Source organism: Dama dama, chromosome 9 (genome assembly GCF_033118175.1).
Source record: "Dama dama isolate Ldn47 chromosome 9, ASM3311817v1, whole genome shotgun sequence".
Classification (NCBI taxonomy): Eukaryota; Metazoa; Chordata; class Mammalia; order Artiodactyla; family Cervidae; genus Dama; species Dama dama.
In genome coordinates, this window is record NC_083689.1 from 33,927,998 (window position 1) to 33,950,228 (window position 22,231).

A 22,231-nucleotide genomic window follows, 5' to 3' on the forward strand; every position below is an offset into this window, starting at 1 on the left:
TTATTTAAAAGTTAATGTAATACATAACTGTGAATATGCCTACACACACACACAGGTCTACATTGCAAAAAAACATGTAGAGTAGCTAACCAATGTGAAACAAAGATTTCTAACAACTGGAAAAACCCCAAATCATAGTTGTTGCTGTGTTTTTTTTTTTTTAACAGAAAACACCTGCTTTATTCTACACTTAACTCATCTCACCAACTCTACCTGTATTTATGCTAATGATTCTTAACTTCTGATCTTTACCTCTAGCCTAGATCCCCACTGAGCTTCAGTCTAATACAGTCCAAGGGAAAACCTCCACTTAAATTGCACTGCCACCTCGATTTCACCAAATTTTCCCCTGCTGGAAAAGTGAAGGGAACTCCTCTGTATTGTTTACTATTATATTCTAGCCTTTGGAAGACAGCCTGACTCCAAGGTATATAATTAAGTGTCTGTTTAATGAATTAACAAATTTCACTCCATATTGGTTTCTCCCTTTGTATTGTCTTTTCTCCAGGATCATTCCAACAACCACAGAGTTCCTCTAGACAAAGACTCAGGTTTCCCTCCTTCCTGACTTCTTACATCCAAGCTCTACTGATCACACGTCCTATATAACTCAAGAAACCATTTTCTTCACTCATCCCCAGAACCAATTCCTTAGTATTAAGTATCACTTCTCACAGTAGGACTGCTGCAGACCCCCTGTCTTTAAGATTTGAAGGTCTACAATCCCTTTAAGAATCGCAACTGCCTCAACTAGAGATCCTGACCTTTCTTTTTGTTTTGGCCGCACTGTGCAGCATGAGGAATCTTAGTTCCCTGACCATGGACTGAACTCACACACTCCCCAGCAGTAGAAGCACAGAGTCTTAACCAGTGCACCACCAGGGAAGTTCCCTGACACTTTTATCCTCCCAATCCAAACTGAGTCAGAGAGAGCTTTCTAGAACAAAAATCTCACTGAGCCACACTCTTGTTTGAACTTCAGTGGTTCTCCATCATACAGTTCCAAATGTGACTGTTCATAATAAAGGCAGGCTTACTGCCAAACAATTTAATCTGGCACCACTTCCGGCAGGTCCTGGAAAGCACAATGTTTTCTCGTTTCTGGCTTTTACACAAGCAAATCCCTTTGCCCCCTCTCCCACCCGCAACACTTCTACTTTGCCTAGCTTAGATCCCTTCCTGCAGAGCCTCCCAGAACACTCTACCTACCAAACCGCTCAGGACTCACTGTGACTATTTATATGCAACTCTTACTGGATAATAACCTTGTAAAGACAGTGATCACGTACACTTTAATCACTGTAGTATCCTCAAACTACACAGTGAGGGCTCGGTATTTAGAGGAGCAAAAGGCTTACCTTTGTCGTTACTCTATAAGCCATGTAAGCATTCATGCCATCACCTATAAGAAAAGCCAAGCTATTAAAATTCGTAAGCTTAACACACAAGGTAACTATGTGAGGTAATATATTAACTTGATTGTGGTAATCATTTCATAAAATATTAAGCTATCACATTATAACTGCAATGTGTGTACATCCTAAATACACACAATTTTTGTCAATTATTTCTCAATAAAGCTGGAAGAAAAAACAAACCACCAAACTGCCACAAGTTTAAAACTTAAAAGCACTGTTTTAATATTGGAACAATGCATGTAGTTAAGAAAAACAGCACATTAACAACCAAGTTAATTATCAAAAAGAACCAAATACAAAATATAATAAGTTTTAACTCACCAACTTTCTCTGGATCTGATACACCAATTTCTATATCAAAAACATCTCCATTTGCTTCTTCTTCAATCTAGGAAAAATTTTTTTGGTATTAAAGATTCCAATTTGTATTATTGTCATAATACCAGTAAGTATAATTTTTACCATCTTTTATTAAGATCACTGCCACATGAAACAATTTGAGAGTCACTCAGCACTCCATTTCTGAAAGTCAATGAAAGCTTTTACATTTCCCGTCTATGTGAAAAATACACACACACACACAAAGACAATAGGAAAAGGATAATTGGGAGAAGTAACAAAATCTTGTGTTCCTCTGACTCCTCAGATGTAAAGAAAACTTCTGGAGGAATACTGTGGAATATTTTTGTTCAATCTTCAGAAGCAGATTATGAAAATACTTCCTTAATTATTTTTCAAAGCTGTATCTCTCCTCTTTAAAACCCAGGAAATAGCCATTGCTTTTGCCAGTAGAATCCTACAAACTTGCAGAAATTATTATAAGCAACTTGAGCATCATGATTTCTCTAATTACCTAGTAAACACACGTTCTTCTTGAAGCCAATAAAAGCACTACAAAGCTGAGAAAAAAAGTAGGAAAAATGATAAACCTATGAGACTACAGAGAAGCACTTTTTATGCCATTATAAGTAAGCAATCCCTATTAACAGTAGCTCTGAGAGAAAGGTTTATTACCTTCAAGAAGAAAACACAGGAACTATTCAATTTTTCAAAATTTAAAAGCAATATTAATATTCTAAAACTTCAGAAAAGCATGTTTTTCTAATGGTAATTTTCTTCAAAGTTGCCCTACTGCACAGATTTTTGAAAAGTAAGCCTTATCTGAACTGTAACATACATAAAGTATATAAATCCTAGGTATAAAGCTCAATAACTTTTACAAAGTAAACATATCTCTGTAACCAGAAACGAGATCAAGAAAGAAAACCATCATTACACCCTAGAAAGCCCTCATGCTTCCTCTCCACTCACAACACATCCCCTGCTCTGCCAACATAGTCAGTCGCTCAGTCCTGTCCGACTCTTTGTGACCACATGAACTGTGGCCGGCCAGGTGCCTAAGTCCATGGGACTGTTATGGTAAGATCACAAATGACAAAGTGTCTGACTTGAGAAGGAAAGTGATGTATTCAAGTTACTGGATTAAAAAGTGTGGAGATAAATTAAGAAGTCAAATCACCCAACCTCTTTAGTGTTCTTTTTGGAAATGTCTACAAGGCTTTGATTACAAATGATGGACAGGAGAGAAATGCTGGGTGGGGAACAAAAACAAAAGTATTATTTACATATTACTTTAGAATATAAACATTTTTCCATACCTCATCCCTGGATCTATCAAAGATCACAGGAGCAGACATACTCTTTGATTCAATTCTGGGAGCAATGAGTGTTGTGGGGGTCACAGGTGTGACTGCAGGAGAAGGTTCTGAGGAGAGTATAGGTTCCCTTTCTGGACTGTCCAGAGAAACTTCTTCTGTAGCTTCTAGACAAAAATTAAACAAGTTAGTTGAGGATACTGGTAACAAGTTGAGCAGGCAATGAATTATGAAACATTTTTATATGACCCATAATATCAAAATATTATTTTAAAATAATTGTTATAAATAATTTATGAATCCTTCCTTAGTGGTGGTTTACTTAAAACTTTAAATCCAACAGTGACTTTGTTGATTTTAGGAAGAATTCTAGTATGTCAACATAGTTATCTATACTAGTGGTAGGGATAAAGCTAGTAGCAAAGCAATGATGTGAATAATTCCACATTCATTTGTGTCTGGATCTATAATATATCTAATACTTGTGGTAACTTACCTTCCAAAATCTTGTATTCAGGCTAATATACACACAAACACAAACTTTAGAGTGGAAAGCTGCTCCCAACTATCCCAACTGGGATTAAAAATTTGTTATGGAAAGTCCACAAAGTTAGTAATCTAAAGCAATTAACTGCTAAAGATTACTGAATATTAGCTGAATACACAAATATACACAAAGCAATAGATGTTTAGGTTTTCATTTAAAGTGCTTGTTCACTTGAAAAATCTAAAACTAAATATATTTATAAACAAAACAAATCAATAAACTGAGTGTCTAAAAGCTATGTAACATTGTGCTAAATGCAATGAAGAAACACAAAAAAATGTAAAGTATCATACCTGCCCTCAGGGAGTTTATAATCTAGTCGGGAAAACAAGACATAAGCATGTGGAATGTTAAATAATAAAAGACAAATAACAGCTAAGAGAACAATATAAAGAGCATAACAAAACGTTTAACTGCTATATGAACTATAGAACAAACTATAATTTGAGTTGAGATGGGAGAGAATAATCTAGGCTGGGAAAAATAGGGAATATTTTATGAAACCGAATTGAAAAGAACTGAATGGATTTAGAGAAAAAATGAGGGAAGTATTCCCCAAAAATGAAACACAGTTGACCCTTGAACAACATGGGGGTTAGAGCCACCAACCCTCTACACAGTCAAAACTCTGAGTATAAATTATATTTAGGCCTTTCATATATATGGCTCCTCTGTTTTAGAGGTTCCAAATTCTTGGATTCAATCAACCTCCGATCAAGTTGTACTGTAGTATTTACTAATTTAAAAAAATGCGTATTAGTGGACCTGAGCATTTCAAACCCATATTGTTCAGGAATCAATCATAACTGAGTAAGTTAAAAGCAAAGCCAGGAAAGTAAAATTTATAATCAGTGGCCAAAATAATAACCACAGTTCTGCTGGTTTATAGAACTGATACCAAGAAAAGGCAGGAAGGACTGTAAATGAAACAGGATTAGATCAGTGGTTTCTAACCTGAGGTTCTTAGATTCCTCAAAGTTTAAGAAGGTAGTAACAATACACAGTGAGCCATTTTAATACCTCAAAAAGTATATCAGTAATAACATATATGTTATTTACTTGAAGCAGTAAGATACCTCTTGAATTTCTGAGGTATTAAAAATTTCTACCTCTCTGAATTAAGAGGTACAAACTACTATGCATAAAATAAATAATCTACAAGGATATATTGTACATTACAGGGAATACAGCCAACATTTTAAAACTATAAATGGAGTATAAACTTGAAAAATTGTAAATCACTATATTGTACACTTGAAACTTAAATGATACTGTATATCAACTATACCTCAATAAAAAAAATAAGTCAAAGTTTTTCTTTTTTTACAGAAAAAAGTCCCATATATATTATGTATAAAGATTGACATTTCCTTGAAAGAGTCACTTTGAAGGTAAGTGTAAATTGATTATGTCAGTGTCAGCTAAGTAACATTTCACTCATACCACAGAACTAGAGAATTTTTCAAACAAAGGAATACTTGTTAAACTTTGGATTTGGTATAATCTGCTGAAAAGCATTAAGTGAAATACACTAACTACCCTGGCAAAAACAAGTTCTAAAAGTCTAGGACAATTTCAACACTGGCAATTTGCTCACCCTCACTTACTCCTCTAGGACAGTTTCCTAACGTGTTCAGTAAAGCTTAGTGCAGGATGGTACTGATGGGAAAGCAGCTCTCTAGTTACCCACGTTTGGTGAACATCCTGTAAGTAAGCTAAAACAGTAACAAAAGTCATGCTTGAACTTTTTCTGATGCCACTTCTGACATAATAGTATTTGAAATGCTACCCAAAGTATATTGGCATACATACTAATTACAATCTAATCTCATTATGGCTTTAAAACCAGAATGGCTAAGTCACTAGAGCAATACCTATAGTTTGTTCTCTTATACAAGTCTTAGGAAACCTAACCATGTCATTATGAAATGTAGCTGAGTATAAGATAAAAGATAAAGCATAAAAAGTGTCTGCAGGTAACAAAAGAAACAGATGACTCTTTTTATTGCTTCACCTCTGTTTCTCCTTAAAAACAAACAAAAACACTGACATTGACCATGGATCAATCACTATGTTTAGTATAGTCTGCACTAGGTACATTAACACAAAAAAGATTTTTCTAGTTGAGCTTTGTGGGCAAATATCACTGCTCAGCCCTGACGGGGCAAACTGTCTGATCAGCAGGGCACACTGTGAACAAGAACACCATCTCTCCTATGCGTACATCAGAGTTCTGCTTTTAGAGTTTCAGCACACTCATCAACATAGAATTCTGAGACTTAAAGGTTAAAGACTCTTTAATAAAATGGACAATCCAAGTGTTCTATGTATGATCCTCTACTATTAGAGGAATAACCACAATTTTAGATTAGCAGCTACTTTTTTCATCTTTCAGATTAAAACATAAATGCCATGAAGAAACTTCCAAGGATCTCCTGGGAAAAAGTTAATGAAAGAAAAGAAAAAGTAGTATTACAATTTTGGTTAACTGTCATTATACTCTAAGTTGTTAGGCAGCAACAGAAAAAGCGGGGGAGGGGCTAGGAATATGATTGTATTCACATTTTAATTTTCTGACATGAATTCACAAAATACATTAATTCATCTGCAGTGAAAACTTTTCATACATTAAACAGGAAATTATATGGACCTCTGTCATAGAGGATTGTATTTTTAAACATACTTGTATTAAAAAACTACAGGATGGTTTCAATATTCAACCACTATAAAAGCTGAGGGAGGATACATTATCAAGTTTTAACTCAAAGAAAGCCAGTTTAGGTAAATTAAGCTCTTAAACACACAAAGATTTACTATTGCAATTATTTGTGCCATTAATTCTAAGGAAGATGCTGCTTTTTAATATCCAAACATTAATTTGTATCTAAATTTTAATCTTAACTACTGTTTTCAAGAGGGTCCAATTTTTTAAAGGTAGAAATGGACTACACCAAATCCTGCTGCAGCTGCTGCTAAGTCACTTCAGTCGTGTCCGACTCTGTGCGACCCCATAGACGGCAGCCCACCAGGTTCCTCGGTCCCCGGGATTCTCCAGGCAAGAACACTGGAGTGGGTTGCCATTTCCTTCAATGCATGAAGTGAAAAGTGAAAGTGAAGTCGCTCAGTCGTGTTCAACTCTCAGCGACCCCATGGACTGCAGCCTACCAGGCTCCTCCGTCCATGGGATTTTCCAGGCAAGAGTACTGGGGTGGGTTGCCACTGCCTTCTCCATGACACCAAATCCTGCCCCCATATCAAAAATAAATTCCTGAAGAATCAATGTATTCACTTAAAACTGAATCAAAGTGGTCCCCATGGTAAATGATGAAACATTTTACTGAAACAGATTTCAAATATATATAGATTATAAATAAAGTAATTCTTAAGTCCAGAGTTTAATTTTGCTTTGTGAAAAATTCTAAGTAGTAAGAAAGAATATAATCATTGCTATTTCTCAAAGTCTGAATGCCACAACCATTAGTTTGTGTCCAAGTACTGCTTGAAATAATCAAATTATTAGTGTGACTTATTTCCAAATGCTTAAAACCAGAAAGGATCACATTCGTGCTTCTCACAACAGTCTTTATTTTTCACAAATCAAAGTAACTAAAATTTCCTATCATCCTAAATCATTAACAAGAAAAGCCATCAATAGTACTTCACAGAAAATGTTAGTTTTGTTTTAGAGAATATTTTCTAATAGGATATATGCTACAATTGACAATTACTTAAAAAAAATAAAAGTATTTACAATTACCTGCAAAAAGATCTTCTCTGTCATCATCTAGCACAACTTCTGCGGGCTTTGGACCATTGGAGTTCGTACTAATATCTTCTGCAAGAAAGCTAGCTGGATCTGGAGATGATGGACTTGACTGTTAAAAAAATAATTGATAATGGATTGCCATGTTTGTCTGTTATAATTATGTCTCCAGATACTACAGAAATAGAACATTCTCCTGATAAGCAGAGAAGAAAGAATAAGAACAGCTATTTACAGTTTCTCCTCTGAGGGTAAGAAATAACCAAAAACACACTTTTACTCACCTCCTTTCTTAACAAGAAGTCACCTAAGATTTAAAACAGAAAATCTTTTCCAGTCACCCAGTTAGATATACTAATCTGTCATGTCTAGTTATAATTAACAAAAACAAATTTTAATGTTTTATACAGTATATAATATCATATAATAGTAAAAATCGGACCTTGCAAATATGTTGCATGAATAAGAAGTTCAAATTAATACTTTAAGAAAAAGGTTTAGCAGTAGTTGACTTAAGACTACAATTATTCTAAAATTTCTGTATTGTCAAGCTAAAAAATTCCCAATTATTTACATTTCAACTAAGCTAAAGGAATATTTTTGTATTTCTGAAAGTACAAAAATCAGCAAAATGGAATCAACACTGTTAGATTTACCACAGTTTTCTTATAATTAGTTAAAACCAGTACTTAAAAAAATACATAACACAAAAAGGAAGTTTTATATATCAAAAGTGCACAGCTATATATTTTCAAAACCCAACACACCTGTGTAATCAGCACCCAGATCAAGAAAGAGAACATTATCAAATCGAAAAGCTCCACTCATGCTCCCTCCCATTCTTTACCCTCTCCCAACCGAGGCTTCCACCAACAAGGATGAGTTTTTCCTGTTTTTGCTCTTCACAGAACTAGAATCATCCAAAACACATTTTTTTTCGTTTGTTTTTTGATCTTAATGCTATGTATACAAGACTCTTTTATATTGCTGCATGTAATAATAGAACACTCATTTTTGTTGACGTAAATATTCCACTGTGTAAATACACCACAACTGACCCATTCTGCTGTTGATTAGCATCTAGGTTTTCATATTTCATTATCAGTTTGTTACCACTAACAATAGTGCTGTATGAACTATCTAGCACATGTATCTTTTAGCAAACAGTGAACAAATTTCTGTTCGGTATGTACCTAGGAGTGGAATCACAGGATAGGTAAATGTTCTGCTTTAGAAGACATCACTAAAAATCTTCTAAAGCAGTTATATAATTTACACGCCCCCCAGTAATACAGGACTTCCCTGTAGCTCAATGGTAAAGAATCTGCCCGCAATGCAGGAGACCAGGGTTCGATCCCTGGGTCAGGAAGATCCTCTAGAGAAGTGAATGGCAATGCACTCCAGTATTCTTGCCTGTAGAATCCAAAGGACAGAGAAACCCGCGGGCTACAGTCCATGGGGTTAGAGTTGGACACGGCCGAGTGACTAACACACACCAATAATATAGAGAGCTTCCAGCTGCTTCATATCCTTGTCAACGCTTAAACATATTTCCTGTTTTCACTTAAGCTATTATGGATATGTAGAGTACAGAGTGCACGTTACTGTGATTTGAACTGGCATTTTCCTGATGAGTAATAACGGTGAGCAGTTTTTCATATGTTTAACAGACATTTGGATATCTTCTTTTGTGAAGGGTCTCTTAAGTATTTTCCCTATTTTTCTATTGTTCTTATTGATTTGTAGGAGTTCTTTACATATTCTAGATACAAGTTCTAGATATGTATCACATATGTATGGAGAAAAAAATTTTCTCCCAGTTTGTACTGTTGCCTTTCCACTTACTTAATGGTACATACTAATGAATAAAGTTATTAATCAGTAAGGGTAAACTATCAACTTCAAGGCCATTTCTAATTAATAAGATTTTTCTGATCAGTTTTTTGAGTAAACTATCCCTTATGGCATAAGGACATTTCTTTACAGCTTTCAAAAACAGTTTAAATTCCTTATGGGAAAATTTTAAAAAGCAGTTTCTTTTCTCTCAGGAGCTCATTAATACATCTCCAAACTCTCACAAAGGTACACGTGTACTCACCTTAGCATTTTCTTCTTGAAGGAACTTAAAAACAAATAAGCTTTTCCTATAAGCTTTTTCCAGAAGATGTTACTGACAACCTCCTCTCTAATTGAGTGTGGTTAGGTGAGTGGTATATATGCTTCCAATGCATATCTGTTTCTTTTGTCATAATTTCTCTTACCACACTGTATTACCATTATTATCTATTTATAGACTACAAACTCTGTATGAAAAGAAGAATGTCTTATTTTATTTCTTTTTACCAGGTTCCTGGCAGCAAACACTCAATGATGATCTGTGAACTCAACTCTAAGAAAATAACTATGAATATGTGTAAGACATGGCAGTAAGTCTGTCAACCAGACTGTCTACAAAAAAGTTTGAAATACCCTTAAGTACATATACATAAAAATGTAGCAGAGTGGCTCCAACACCCATTCATGGAAATACAGAATTGCTGCAATTTGAGGAATAGCTAAAAAAAATGTACCCCTAACATTACATTTAATGAAAAACTAAGAGCTTTCTCACTAAGAGCAAGAACAAGGCAAGGATGTCTGCTGTCATCACTGCCTGTCAACATCACACTGCAAGTCCAAGCTAATGCAATAAAGATAAAAAAGGAAATAAAATCCAGAAGAACTGACAAAAAAGGCTTCCAGAACTAGTAAACAACTATAGCAAAGTTGCAGGATACAAGGTTAACCTACAGAAGCTAACCATTTCTATATACCATCAACAAATAGAATTTTAAATTTTAAAAGGAAAAAATACCATTTACATCAGCACCCAAGACAACTACTCAGGAAGAAATCTAACAAAACATGCACAAAACCCCTATGAGGAAAACTAAAAAACCCTAATGAACAAAATGAAAGAAGAGCTAAATAAATGGAGAGATATTCCATATTCATGAATAAGAAGACTCAATACTGTCAAGATATCAGTTCTTCCTGACTTTGATCCACAGGTTCAATGCAATACCAATCAAAATTCCAGCAAGGTATTTTGTGGCTATCGAGAGAATGATGATAAAGTTTATACGGAGAAGCAAAAAACCCAGAAGAGACAATACATTACTGAAGCAGAAAAACACAGTGTGAGGACTGCAGCTACCTGACTTCAAGACTTACCCGTAAGGCTACAATAATTGACACAGTATGCTACAGGTAAAAGAATAAATAGACTAGTGGAAAAAAATAGGGAACCTAGAAATAGATTCACTTAATATAAGCACGTCCTTCATGGATGGCAGTCTTGTGGCAAAGGGGCTTGTGTAACTCAATGAAGCTATGAGCCATGCCATGCAAGGCCACCCAAGAAGGACGGATCACAGTGGAGAGTTTGGACAAAACGTGGTCCACTGGAGGGAATGGCAAACCATCCCAATATTCTTGCCTCGAGAACTCTGTGGACATTATGAAAAGTCAAAAAGATATGACACTGGAAGATGAGCCCTTCGGGTCAGAGGGTGTCACATGTTACTGGGGAAGAGCGGGGAAATAGCTCCAAAGCGAAGGAAGAGGCCGGGCCGAAGTGGAAACAACGCTCGGCTGTGGGTGTACCTGGTGTAGAAAGGAAAGTCTGATGCTTTAAGAACAGTCAAGTGTAGGACCTGGAATGTTAGGGACACGAACTAAGGCGAACTAGACAAGGTCAAGCATGAGATGGCCAAGAGTGAACACTGACAACATTAGAAACCAGTGAACTAAAATGGATGGAAATGGGTGAACTAATTCAGATGACCATCATGTTTACTTCGGGGGGCAAGAATCCCTTAGAAGGAATGGAGTAGCCCTCATTATCAAGAAAAGAGTCTGAAACGCAGTACTTGGTACAATCTCAACGACAGAATGATCTGTTTCCAAGGCAAACCACTGAACATCACAGTAATTCAAGTCTATGCCCCAACCACTAATGCTGAAGAAGCTGAAGTTGAACGGTTCTATGAAGACCTACAAGACCTTCTAGAACTAACACCAAAAAGTGGTGCCTTTTTCATCATAGGGGATTGGAATGCAAAAGTAGGAAGTCAAGAGATACCTGGAGTTAACAGGCAAGTTTGGCCTTGAGTACAAAATGAAGCTGGGCAAAGGCTAACAGAGTTTTGTCAAGAGAGCACACCTGTCATAGCAAACGCCCTCTTCCAAAAACAAAGTGACAACTCTAGACAAGGACATCACCAGAGGGTCAATACTGAAATCAGTCTGATTATAATCTTTGCAGCTGAAGATGGAGAAACTCTCTACAGTCAGCAAAAACAAGATCTGAAGCTGACTGTGGCTCAGATCATGAACTCCATATTGCAAAATTCAGACTTATATTGAAGAAAGTAGGGAAAACTACTAGGCAGTTTAGGTATAATCTTAATTAAACCCTTTTGATTATACAGTGGAGGTGACAAATAATTCAAGGGATTAGATTTGATACACAGAGTGCCTGAAAAACCATGGATGGAGGTCAGTAACTCTACACAAAGTGGGGACCAAAAACCAGCCTAAAGAAAAAGAAATGTAAGAAGGCAAAGTGGTTGTCTAAGGAGACCTTACAAACAGCAGAGGAAAGGAGAAGTGAAAGGCAAGGGAGAAAGGCAAAGATATAACCAACTGAATGCAGACTTCCACAGAACAGCAAGGAGAGATAAGAAAGCCTTTTTAAGTGAACAATGCAAAGTAATAGAGGAAAACAACAGAATGGAAGAGACAAGAGATCTCTTCAACAAAACTGGAGATATCAAGGGAACATTTCATGCAAGGATGGGCAGGATAAAGGACAGAAATGGTAAAGACCTAACAGAAGCAGAAGAGATTAAGAAGACATGGTAAGAATACAGAGAACTATACAAAAAATGTCTTAATGACGCAGATAACCACAATGGTGTGGTCACTAACCGAGAGCCAGACATCCTGGAGTGTGAAGTCAAGTGGGCCTTAGGAAGCATTCAGTTCAGTTCAGTCGCTTAGTCTTGTACGACTTTTTGTGACCCCATGGGCTGCAGCACGCCAGGCTTCCTCATCTATCACCAACTCCCAGAGCTTACTCAAACTCATCTCAATTGAGTCGGTGATGCCATCCAACCATCTCATCCTCTGTCGTCCCCTTCTCCTCCCGCCTCCAATCGTTCCCAGCATCAGGGTCTTTTCAAATGAGTCAGTTCTTCTCATCAAGTGGCTAAAGTATTGGAGTTTCAGCTTCAGCATCAGTCCTTCCAATGAATATTCACGACTGATTTCCTCTAGCATGAACTGGCTGGATCTCCTTGTAGTCCAAGGGACTCTCAAAAGTCTTTTACAACACCACAGTTCAAAAGCATCAATTCTTGGGCACTCAGCTTTCTTAATAGTACAACTCACATCCATACATGACTACTGGAAAAACCACAGCTGACTAGATGTACTTTTGTTGGCAAAGTAATGTCTCTGCTTTTTAATATGCTATCTAGGTTGGTCATAACTTTTCTTCCAAGGAGCAAGTGTCTTTAATTTCAAGATCGCAGTCACCATCTGCAATGATTTTGGAGCATCCCAAAATAAAGTGTATCACTGTTTCCATTATTTTCCCATCTATTTGCCATGAAGTGATGGGACCAGAGGCCATGATCTTTGTTTTCTGAATGTTGTTTTAAGCCAACTTTTTCACTCTCCTCTTTCACCTTCATCAAGAGGCTCTTTAGTTCTTCTTCACTTTCTGCCATAAGGGTGGTGTCATCTGCATATCTGAGGTTATTGATATTTTTCCCGGCAACCTTGATTTCAGCTTGTGATTCATCCAGTCCAGCATTTCTCATGATGTACTCTGCATATAAGTTGAATAGCAGGGTGACAATATATAGCCTTGAAGTACTCCTTTCCTGATCTGCAATCAGTCTGTTACTCCATGTTCAGTTCTAACTGTTGCTTCTTGACCTGCATACAGATTTCTCAGAAGGCAGGTCAGGTGGTCTGGCATAACCATCTCTTGAAGAATTTTCAGTTTGTTGTGATCCACACAGTCAAAGGCTTTGGTGAAGTCAATAAAACAAAAATAGAAGTCTTTCTGGAACTCTCTTGCTTTTTTGATGATCCAATGGATGTTGGCCATTTGCTCTCTGGTTCCTTTGGCTTTTCTAAATGCAGCTTGAACATCTGGAAGTTCATGGTTCACGGACTGTTGAAGCCTGGCTTGGAGAATTTTGACCATTACTTTGCTAGCATGAGATGAGTGCAATTGTGCAGTAGTGTGAGCATTCTTTGGCATTGCCTTTCTTAGGGATTGGAATGAAATTTGACCTTTTCCAGTCCTGTGGCCACTGATGAGTTTTTCAGATTTGCTGGCATATTGAATGCAGCACTTTCACAGCATCATCTTTTAGGATTTGAAATAGCTCAACTGGAATTCCACAAACTCCACTAGCTTTGTTTGCAGTGATGCTTCCTAAGGCCCACTTGACTTCACATTCTAGGATGTCTGGCTCTAGCTGAGTGATCATACCATTGTGATTATCTGGGTCATGAAGATCTTTTTTGTACAGTTCTTCTGTGTATTCTTGCCACCTCTTCTTAATATCTTCTGCTTCTGTTAGGTCCATACTATTTCTGTCCTTTATTGTGCCCATCTTTGCATGAAATGTTCCATTGGTATCTCTAATTTTCTTGAAGAGATCTCTAGTCTTTCCTATTCCATTGTTTTCCTCTATTTCTTTGCACTGATCACCGAGGAAGACTTTCTTATCTCTTCTCCCTATTCTTTGGAACTCTGCATTCAAATGGGTATATCTTTCCTTTCCTCCTTTGTCTTTAGCTTCTCTTCTTTTCTCAGCTATTTTTAATGCCTCCTCAGACAACCATTTTGCCATTTTGCATTTCTTTTTCTTGGGGATGGCTTTGATCACTGCCTCCTGGACAATGTCATAAACCTCTGTCCATAGCTCTTCAGGCACTCTGTCTATCAGATCTAATCTAATCTAATCTAATCCTTGAATCTATTTCTCACTTCCACTGTATAATCTTAAGGGATTTGATTTAGGTCATACCTGAATGGTCTCTAGTGCTTTTCCCTACTTTCTTCAATTTCAGTCTAAATATGGCAATAAGGGGTTCATGATCTGAGCCACAGTCAGCTCCCAGTCTTGTTTCTACTGACTGTATAGAGTGTCTCCATCTTTGGCTGCAAAGAATATAATCAATCTGATTTCTTTACTGGCCGTTTGGTGATGTCCATGTGTAGAGTCTTCTCTTGTGTTGTTGCAAGAGGGTGTTTGCTATGACTAATGTGTTCTCTTGGCAAAACTGTTGGCTTTTGGTCTGCTTCGTTTTGTACTCCAAGGCCAAATTTGCCTGTTACTCCTGGTATCTCTTGACTTTCTACTTTTGCATTCCAGTCCCCTATAGTGAAAAGGACATCTTCTTTGGGTGTTAGGTCTTGTAGGTCTTCATTGAACTGTTCAATTTTAGCTTCTTCAGCATACTGGTTGGGGCACAGACTTGGATTACTGTGATATTGAATGGAAGCATTACTACTAACAAAGTTAGTGGAGGTGATGGAATTCCAGCTAAGTTACTTAAAATCCGGAAGTATAATGCTGTTAAAGTGCTGCACTCCATATGCAAGAAAATTTGGAAAACAAAGCATTGACCACAGGACTGGAAAAAGTCAGTTTTCATTTCAATCTCAAAGAAGATCAATGCCAAAGAATGTTCAACTACCACCCAATTGGACTTATTTCACATGCTAGCAAGGTAATGCTGAAAATCCTTCAAGCTAGGCTTCAGCATTACGTGAACCGAGAAAATCCAGAAGCTGGATTTAGAAAAGGCAGAGGAACCAGATATCAAATTACCAACATTTGTTGTATCTCAGAGAAAGCATGGAAATTCCAGAAGAACATCTACTTCCCCTTCATTGACTGTGCCAAAGCATGTTACTGTGTGGATCACAACAAACTGTGGAAAATTCTTACAGAAACGGGAATACCAGACCACCTTAACTGTCTCCTGAGAAGCCTGTATACGAGTCAAGAAGCAACAGTTAGAACTGGACATGGAACAACAAATTAGTTCAAAACTGGGAAAGGAGTGCATCAAGGTTGTATACTGTCACCCTGCTTATTTAACTTATATGCAGAGTACATCATGTGAAATGCTGAGCTGGATGAATCACAAGCTGGAATTAAGACTGATAGGAGAAATATCAACAACCTCAGATAAGCTGATGGTACCACTCTTGGCGGAAAGTAAAAAGAAACTAAAGAGCCTCTGGAAGAGGGTTAAAGAGGAGAGTGAAAAGGCTGGCTTAAAACTCAACATGTGAAAAACCAAGATCATGGCGTCTGGTCCCATCATGTCATGGCAAATAGGGAAAAATGGAAACAGTGACAGAGTTTATGTTCTCAGGCTCCAAAATCACTGTGGATGGTGACTGCAGCCAAGAAGTTAAAAGACACTTGCTCCTTGCAAGGAAAGCTATGACATATATAGATAGCATATTAAAAAGCAGAGACATCACTTTGCTGACAAAGGTCCATATAGTCAATGCTATGGTTTTTCCAGTAGTAATGTACAGATGTGACAGCTGGATGATAAATAACACTGAGCATCAAAGAATTGATGTTTTTGAGTTGTGGTGTTGAAGAAGACTCTTGATCAAATCAGTCAATTCTAAAAGAAATCAACCCTGATCATACACTGAAAGGACTAATGGTGATTCAACTCATTGGAAAAGACCCTGATGCTGGGAAAGACTGAGGGTAGGAGGAGAAGGGGGCAAGAGAGGATGAGATGGTTGGATGGCATCACCAACTCAATGGACGGGAGTTTTAACAAACTCTGGAAGACAGTGAAGAACACGGAGTGTGGCATATTGCAGTCCATGGGATTGCAAAGAGTCAGACATAACTTAGTGACTGAAAAACAACAAAATAGCCAAATGACTCTCAACAAATGAGCAAAGGCAACACAATGTAGAAAAATTAGTCTCTTCAACAAACAGTGCTGCAACAACTGAAAATCTACATGTGAGAAAAGCATCTAGAAACAGACCTTACAGCCTTCGCAAAAATCAACTCAAAATGGATCACTGACCTAAAGATAGAGCTCTAAAGTATAAAGTTTCTAGAGGATAACTCAAGAGGAAATCTAGATGACCTCATATTTCATAATAAGTTTTTAGATACAACAGAGGCACAATCCATGAAAAATATTTGCTAAGACAGACTTCACTAAAATTAAAATAAAAACTACTCTGTAAAAGACAGTGTCAAGAAAATGGAAAAACAAGCTGCAAACTGGGAGAAAATATTTTCAAAAGATACAGCTGGTAAAGCCTTGTTATCCAAAATATACAAAGAACTCTTAAAACTCAACAATTAGAAAATGAACAACCCAATTTAATAACAGGCCAAAGACCTTAACAGATACTTCACCAAAGATAAACAAATGGCAGATAACCATATGAAAAGATTTCCCACATCATATGTAATCAGAGAAATGCAAACTAAAATAACAGTGAGACACTATACCTCATAGTGGATTCACTCCATACATCTATTAAAGTGGTCAAAATTTCCAACACTGATACCAAATGCTGATGAGGATGTGAAGCAACAGGAACTCTCATTCACCGCTGGTGGGAATGCACAGTGGTACAACCACTATGGAAGACCATTTTGGCAGCACATTTATAAGATAAGCATACTCTTATTATGTGTTCCAGCAACTGTGATCTTTAGTAGTCATCCAGGGGAGCTGAAAATTTATACCCACACAAAAACATGCACATAATGTTAACAGCAGCTTTAATTATAATTGCTAAAATTTGGAAGCAACGAAGATGTTCTCCAGTAGGTGACTGGGTAAGCAAACTACAGGATATCCAGACAACGAAGTATTATTCAGACCAAAAGGAAATGAAGCATCTAATCATGAAAAGACATAGAGGAAACTTAAATGTGAAAGAAGCCAGTCTGAAAGACCTACATATTATATATTTACAACTACAGTGCACTGTTGAAAAGGCAAAACTACGGAGATAGTAAAGACTAGTGGATTGGGGGAATGGTGGGATGAGCAAGCAGCGCAGAGAGGAATTTCAGGACAGTGAAACTACTCTGTAATATATTACAACAGTGGACACATGTCATTATACATTTGCCCAAACTCAGACAAAGTACAACTCCAAGGGTGAACTCTAATGTAAACTACGGATCTTGGGTGATTGTGATTCATCACAATGTAACATGACGTCACAGTGTAGTTTTACCAATTGTAGCTAAGGTACCACACTATGGTGGAGGATATTGATAATGAAGAAAAATGCATGTGTAGGCACATTATATGGGAAATCTCTATACTTTCCACTCAATTTTGCTATGAACTTAAAACTGCTCTAAAAGTTAAAGTCTATTTTCCAAAAGACATAGCAGCAGAGTGGCACTTGGTTTCACAGAAAGATGCTTTGAATATGCCACTATATAAAAGAAATAGTTACCTATGAGTATGATCCAGTTTCCTGACACTACTCATTAAAAATAAATGCTGCTGGGCTTCCCCAGTGGCTCAGTGGTAAAGAATCTATCTGCCAATGTAGGAGACACGGTTCAATCCCTGATTCAGGAAGATCCCATATGCCGCAAGCAACTAAACCTGTGCACCAAACTGTTTATTGAGCCTGTGCTCTAGAGCCTGGGAGCCACAGTTACTGAGCCCACGTGCCACAACTAATGAAGCCTGCGTGCCCTAGAGCCCATGCTCCCCGACAAGAGAAGCTACCACAATGAGAAGTCTGTGCATTGTAACCAAAGAGTAGTCCCTGCTTGTAACAACTAGAGAAAAGCCCTGAAGCAATGAATGCCCAGCACAGTCAAACAAAAATTATAAATAAAAAAATAGACACATACTCTAAAAACCAATCAATCAATACACAAATAAATATTGTTTTTTGCAGCTGGTCCTCTCTTTGTGGGGGTCCCAACAGATTCAATCAATTGCAGATTGAAAATATTTTTTAAAATTCCAGAAAGAGTCAATAAAATGGATTTTGCCACATACCAGCTTGTGGCTCAGCTGGTAAAGAACCTGCCTGCAATGTGGGAGACCTGGGTTCGATCCCTGGGTTGGGAACATCCCCTGGAGAAGAGAAAGGCTACCCACTTCAGTATTCTGGCCTGGAGAATTCCATGGACTGTAGTCCATGGGGTCGTAAAGAGTCAGACATGACTGAGCAACCTCCAGGGATTCCCTGAGAGCTCAGTTGGTAAAGAATCTGCCTGCAATGCAGGAGACCCCAGTTTGTTTCCTGGGTCGGGAAGATCCGCTGGAGAAGGGATAGGCTATCTACTCCAGTATTCTTGGGCTTCCCTATGGCTCAGCTGGTAAAGAATCCGCCTGCAATGGGGGGAGACCTGGATTCGATCTCTGGGTTGGGAAAATCCCCTGGAGAAAGGAAGGGTTACCCACTCCAGTATTCTGGCCTGGAGAATTCCATGGACTGTATAGTCCATGGGGTCACAAAGAGTAGGACACTACTGAGCAACTTTCACTTTCACTTCAGCAACCAATGAACAGCTGCTGCTGCTGCTGCTGCTAAGTCACGTCAGTCGTGTCCGACTCTGTGCGACCCCATAGACAGCAGCCCACCAGGCTCCCATCCCTGGGATTCTCCAGGCAAGAACACTGGAGTGGGTTGCCATTTCCTTCTTCAATGCATGAAAGTGAAAAGTGAAAGTGAAGTCGCTCAGTCGTGTCTGACACTTTGCAACACTGGGGACTGTAGCTAACAAGGCTCCTCCGTCCATGGGATTTTCCAGGCAAGAGGACTGGAGTGGGTTGCCAATGCATTTACATTGTATTTACTATTTATAAGCATTTACACTGACATAAGTATTATAAGAAATTTTGAGATGGTTTTAAAGTACATGGGAGGATGTGTATAGGTTATAGGGAACACTACGCCATTTTAAATAAGTGACTTCCTAAAAGGGATTTTGTGTCTGTAGTGTGTCCTGGAGAAGGCAATGGCAACCCACTCCAGTGTTCTTGCCTGGAGAATCCCAGGGACAGGGGAGCCTGGCGGGCTGCTGTCTATGGGGTCGCACAGAGTCGGACACGACTGAAGTGACTTAGCAGCAGCAGCTGTGTGCCCTAAAACCAATGCTGTGTGGATCCTGAGGGAGAGTATACTTTTGCTTTGAGTAAGAAACAGGCATTGTAACAGGCCTGTGCACTCAACTTGATTATTAACATAGATTTTTATTTTTAAAATGTCAAAATTTCCTGGGCATCAAAAGTTTTGGATTTTAGTTCTGCCTGCACACTAACTTACCTATAGTTACATAAATTTCCTTGCTGTTGTTATTCAGTCACTAAGTCACGTCCAACTCTTCACAACCGCACGAACTACAGCATACCAGGCTACCCTGTCTTTCACTATCTCCCAGAATTTGTTCAAACTCATGAGAAGTACATCAGAATTGCTATAATGGTGCCCTTTTTTTGACTACCCACTTCACTATTTTACAATTTCTAAATCTAGAGTCATCCTATTTCTTAACTTTGCTTGATAATAACTTTGAAAAACACCAAAATTTGTAAAAATTACATGCAATCTTAAAAATAGTCAATCTCAACTCAAGGCTATTATTTCGTGCTTGTGTAATGAACCTGTGATCAAATCTCAAGAGAAAAGACAATCAACAGATACTAACCCCAAAACAGTCAGGTATTGGAAGTATTAGCCAAGAAAACTTTTACAAGTTTTTCGAACTATGCTCCATGAGATAAAGGTAAATATATTTGAAGTGAATGAAAAGATGAATGTTTGCAACAAAGAAATAGAACCTACCAAAAAAACAAACAAAAGAGAGAGAGAAAGAAAGAAAAAAGGAAAACTCCAGAACTAAAATCAAAGTATCTAAAAAAGTTCACAGACTGGGTTCAATACAAGAATGAAGATGACACAGAAAGTGTCAGTGAACTTGAAAATAAATCCATATGAAGTATCTGATCTGAATAATCATGAAAAAAAAAGCTGAATAAAATGAACAAGACCTCAGAGGTCTGTGGGATATTAGAAGGTCTAACATTTATATAACTGAAGTCACTGGAGACATGAAAAATTTCTGCAGAAATATATACAGAAAAAAAAATGTTGAAAATTCCTGAAGCTGAAGGATATAAATGTATAGGAGCAAACTTCAAAGAGGATAAAACCAGAGAAAATGATGACTACAACATATTATCACATTGCTAAAAATATAACTATTAGGGGGAAAAAATGAAAGTAATGAGAGAAAAAACCCCACCATTTTCACAGGGACATATCAATTTTAATGACTGTAGATTTCTCATCAGAAATCATAAGACTAAAACAGTCTAAGAATAGTTTCTAACTGATGGAAAAAAGACTGTCTACCTAAAAATCTATAGACAGCAAAAATATCCTTCAGGAATAAAGGAAAAATAGCTTTCAGATGAAGTACAAATAAGATAATTCATCATCAATAGGCCTGGTCTAAAAAAAAAGGCTAAAAGAAATTCTTTAAGCTTAAGAAAAATTATACAAAAGGAAACAATGAAAGAAGGAAACATAACAGGAATGCTAAATATCTGAATAACAAAAACTACCTTTCCCATCTTCAATTCGTTAAAATAGATATGACAATTCAAAGTAAAAGCTGTAATACAGGATACAGTTATAACACATGCAGACTATTAATAACCTATGATGTGGAGAAGGAAATGGCAACCCACTCCAGTATTCTTGCCTGGAAAAGTCCATGGACAGGGGAGTCTGGCGGGCTGAAGTCCATGGGATTACATGACTGAGCATGTGTGCACGAGGGTGGAGGGGAATGGGTTGGTAGCAATGAAGTGGTAGAACTAAGAAAAAAAAAAAAAAGAAAAAAACCAATAACCTATGATGTATTCTTATCATAAATAAACGTTCATACTATGCTTATATCTTGGATAGTCATAGTTCTTTGACAGCAAAGTCACAGAGAAAGAAAAACTAGAATGTCTATGTAACAGAAAGGACTCTTTAATATCACAGGTCAGTGCCTGGGAGTGAACAAGATGGGAATGGTGTGGCCACGAACAACTGCAGTAACGGCTGAGGTGGCAGCAGTCACCCCACTGCGGGGAGGCTGTGAGGTCTGCGCTTTCATCAGGGCCCATCCATCAGCAGCACAGTGCTCTGCTCCTCTGCTCACCGAGCAGTCACTCAGTAAATGCTCTCAGGACTCACTCACCTCTGCCTCTCCATGTCTCTCTTGGTTTCCAAGTGGGAGCAGGAAGAGTTGTTCTCAATGGACAGAAGGAGCATGGGGAGAGTGGCCAATGAACGAGGAAGTGATGGCAGAAGAGCAGTGTGACAGCTTCTGGGTGATCAGAATTACCCAAGACAGGTTATTCAACACAGGTACTGAGGAAACATACTTAACCTCTTTCCCCCCAAAAGATTAGGTCTGTTTAATACCCAGTATAATAAAGACAAGGCTTCCCTGGTGGCTCGATGGGAAAGAATCCATCTGCAATGCAGGAGGTGCAGATTTGATCCCTAGGTTGGGAAGATTCCCTTGGAGAAGGAAATGGCAACCCACTGCAGTATTCTTGCCTTGGAAACCCCATGGACAAAGGAGCCTGGCAGGCTACAGTCTGTTGGGGTCATAAAAGAGTCAAACATGGATTGGCAACTAAACAACAATAAAGATACTGTATTTTCTAGAGCAAAGAACAGGCAGACATTGTCTATTATAAATGATTTAGGTTCTGTAAACTTAAGTTTCTCAGCTAT

General features: G+C 37.8%; 1 protein-coding gene across 1 annotated transcript in view; it reads right to left on the reverse strand.

Annotated features, from left to right (window-relative positions):
- SNX2 (sorting nexin 2) overlaps positions 1–22,231 on the reverse strand; it is a 58,850-nt gene that overhangs the window by 22,731 nt on the left and 13,888 nt on the right. The window contains exons 2-5 of the mRNA XM_061150911.1: positions 7,378–7,495; positions 3,077–3,240; positions 1,740–1,806; positions 1,359–1,402 (exon numbers count right to left, since the gene is read on the reverse strand). Of these exons, the coding sequence (XP_061006894.1) occupies positions 1,359–1,402; positions 1,740–1,806; positions 3,077–3,240; positions 7,378–7,495 (393 nt within the window). The remainder of the gene's footprint in view (positions 1–1,358; positions 1,403–1,739; positions 1,807–3,076; positions 3,241–7,377; positions 7,496–22,231) is intronic.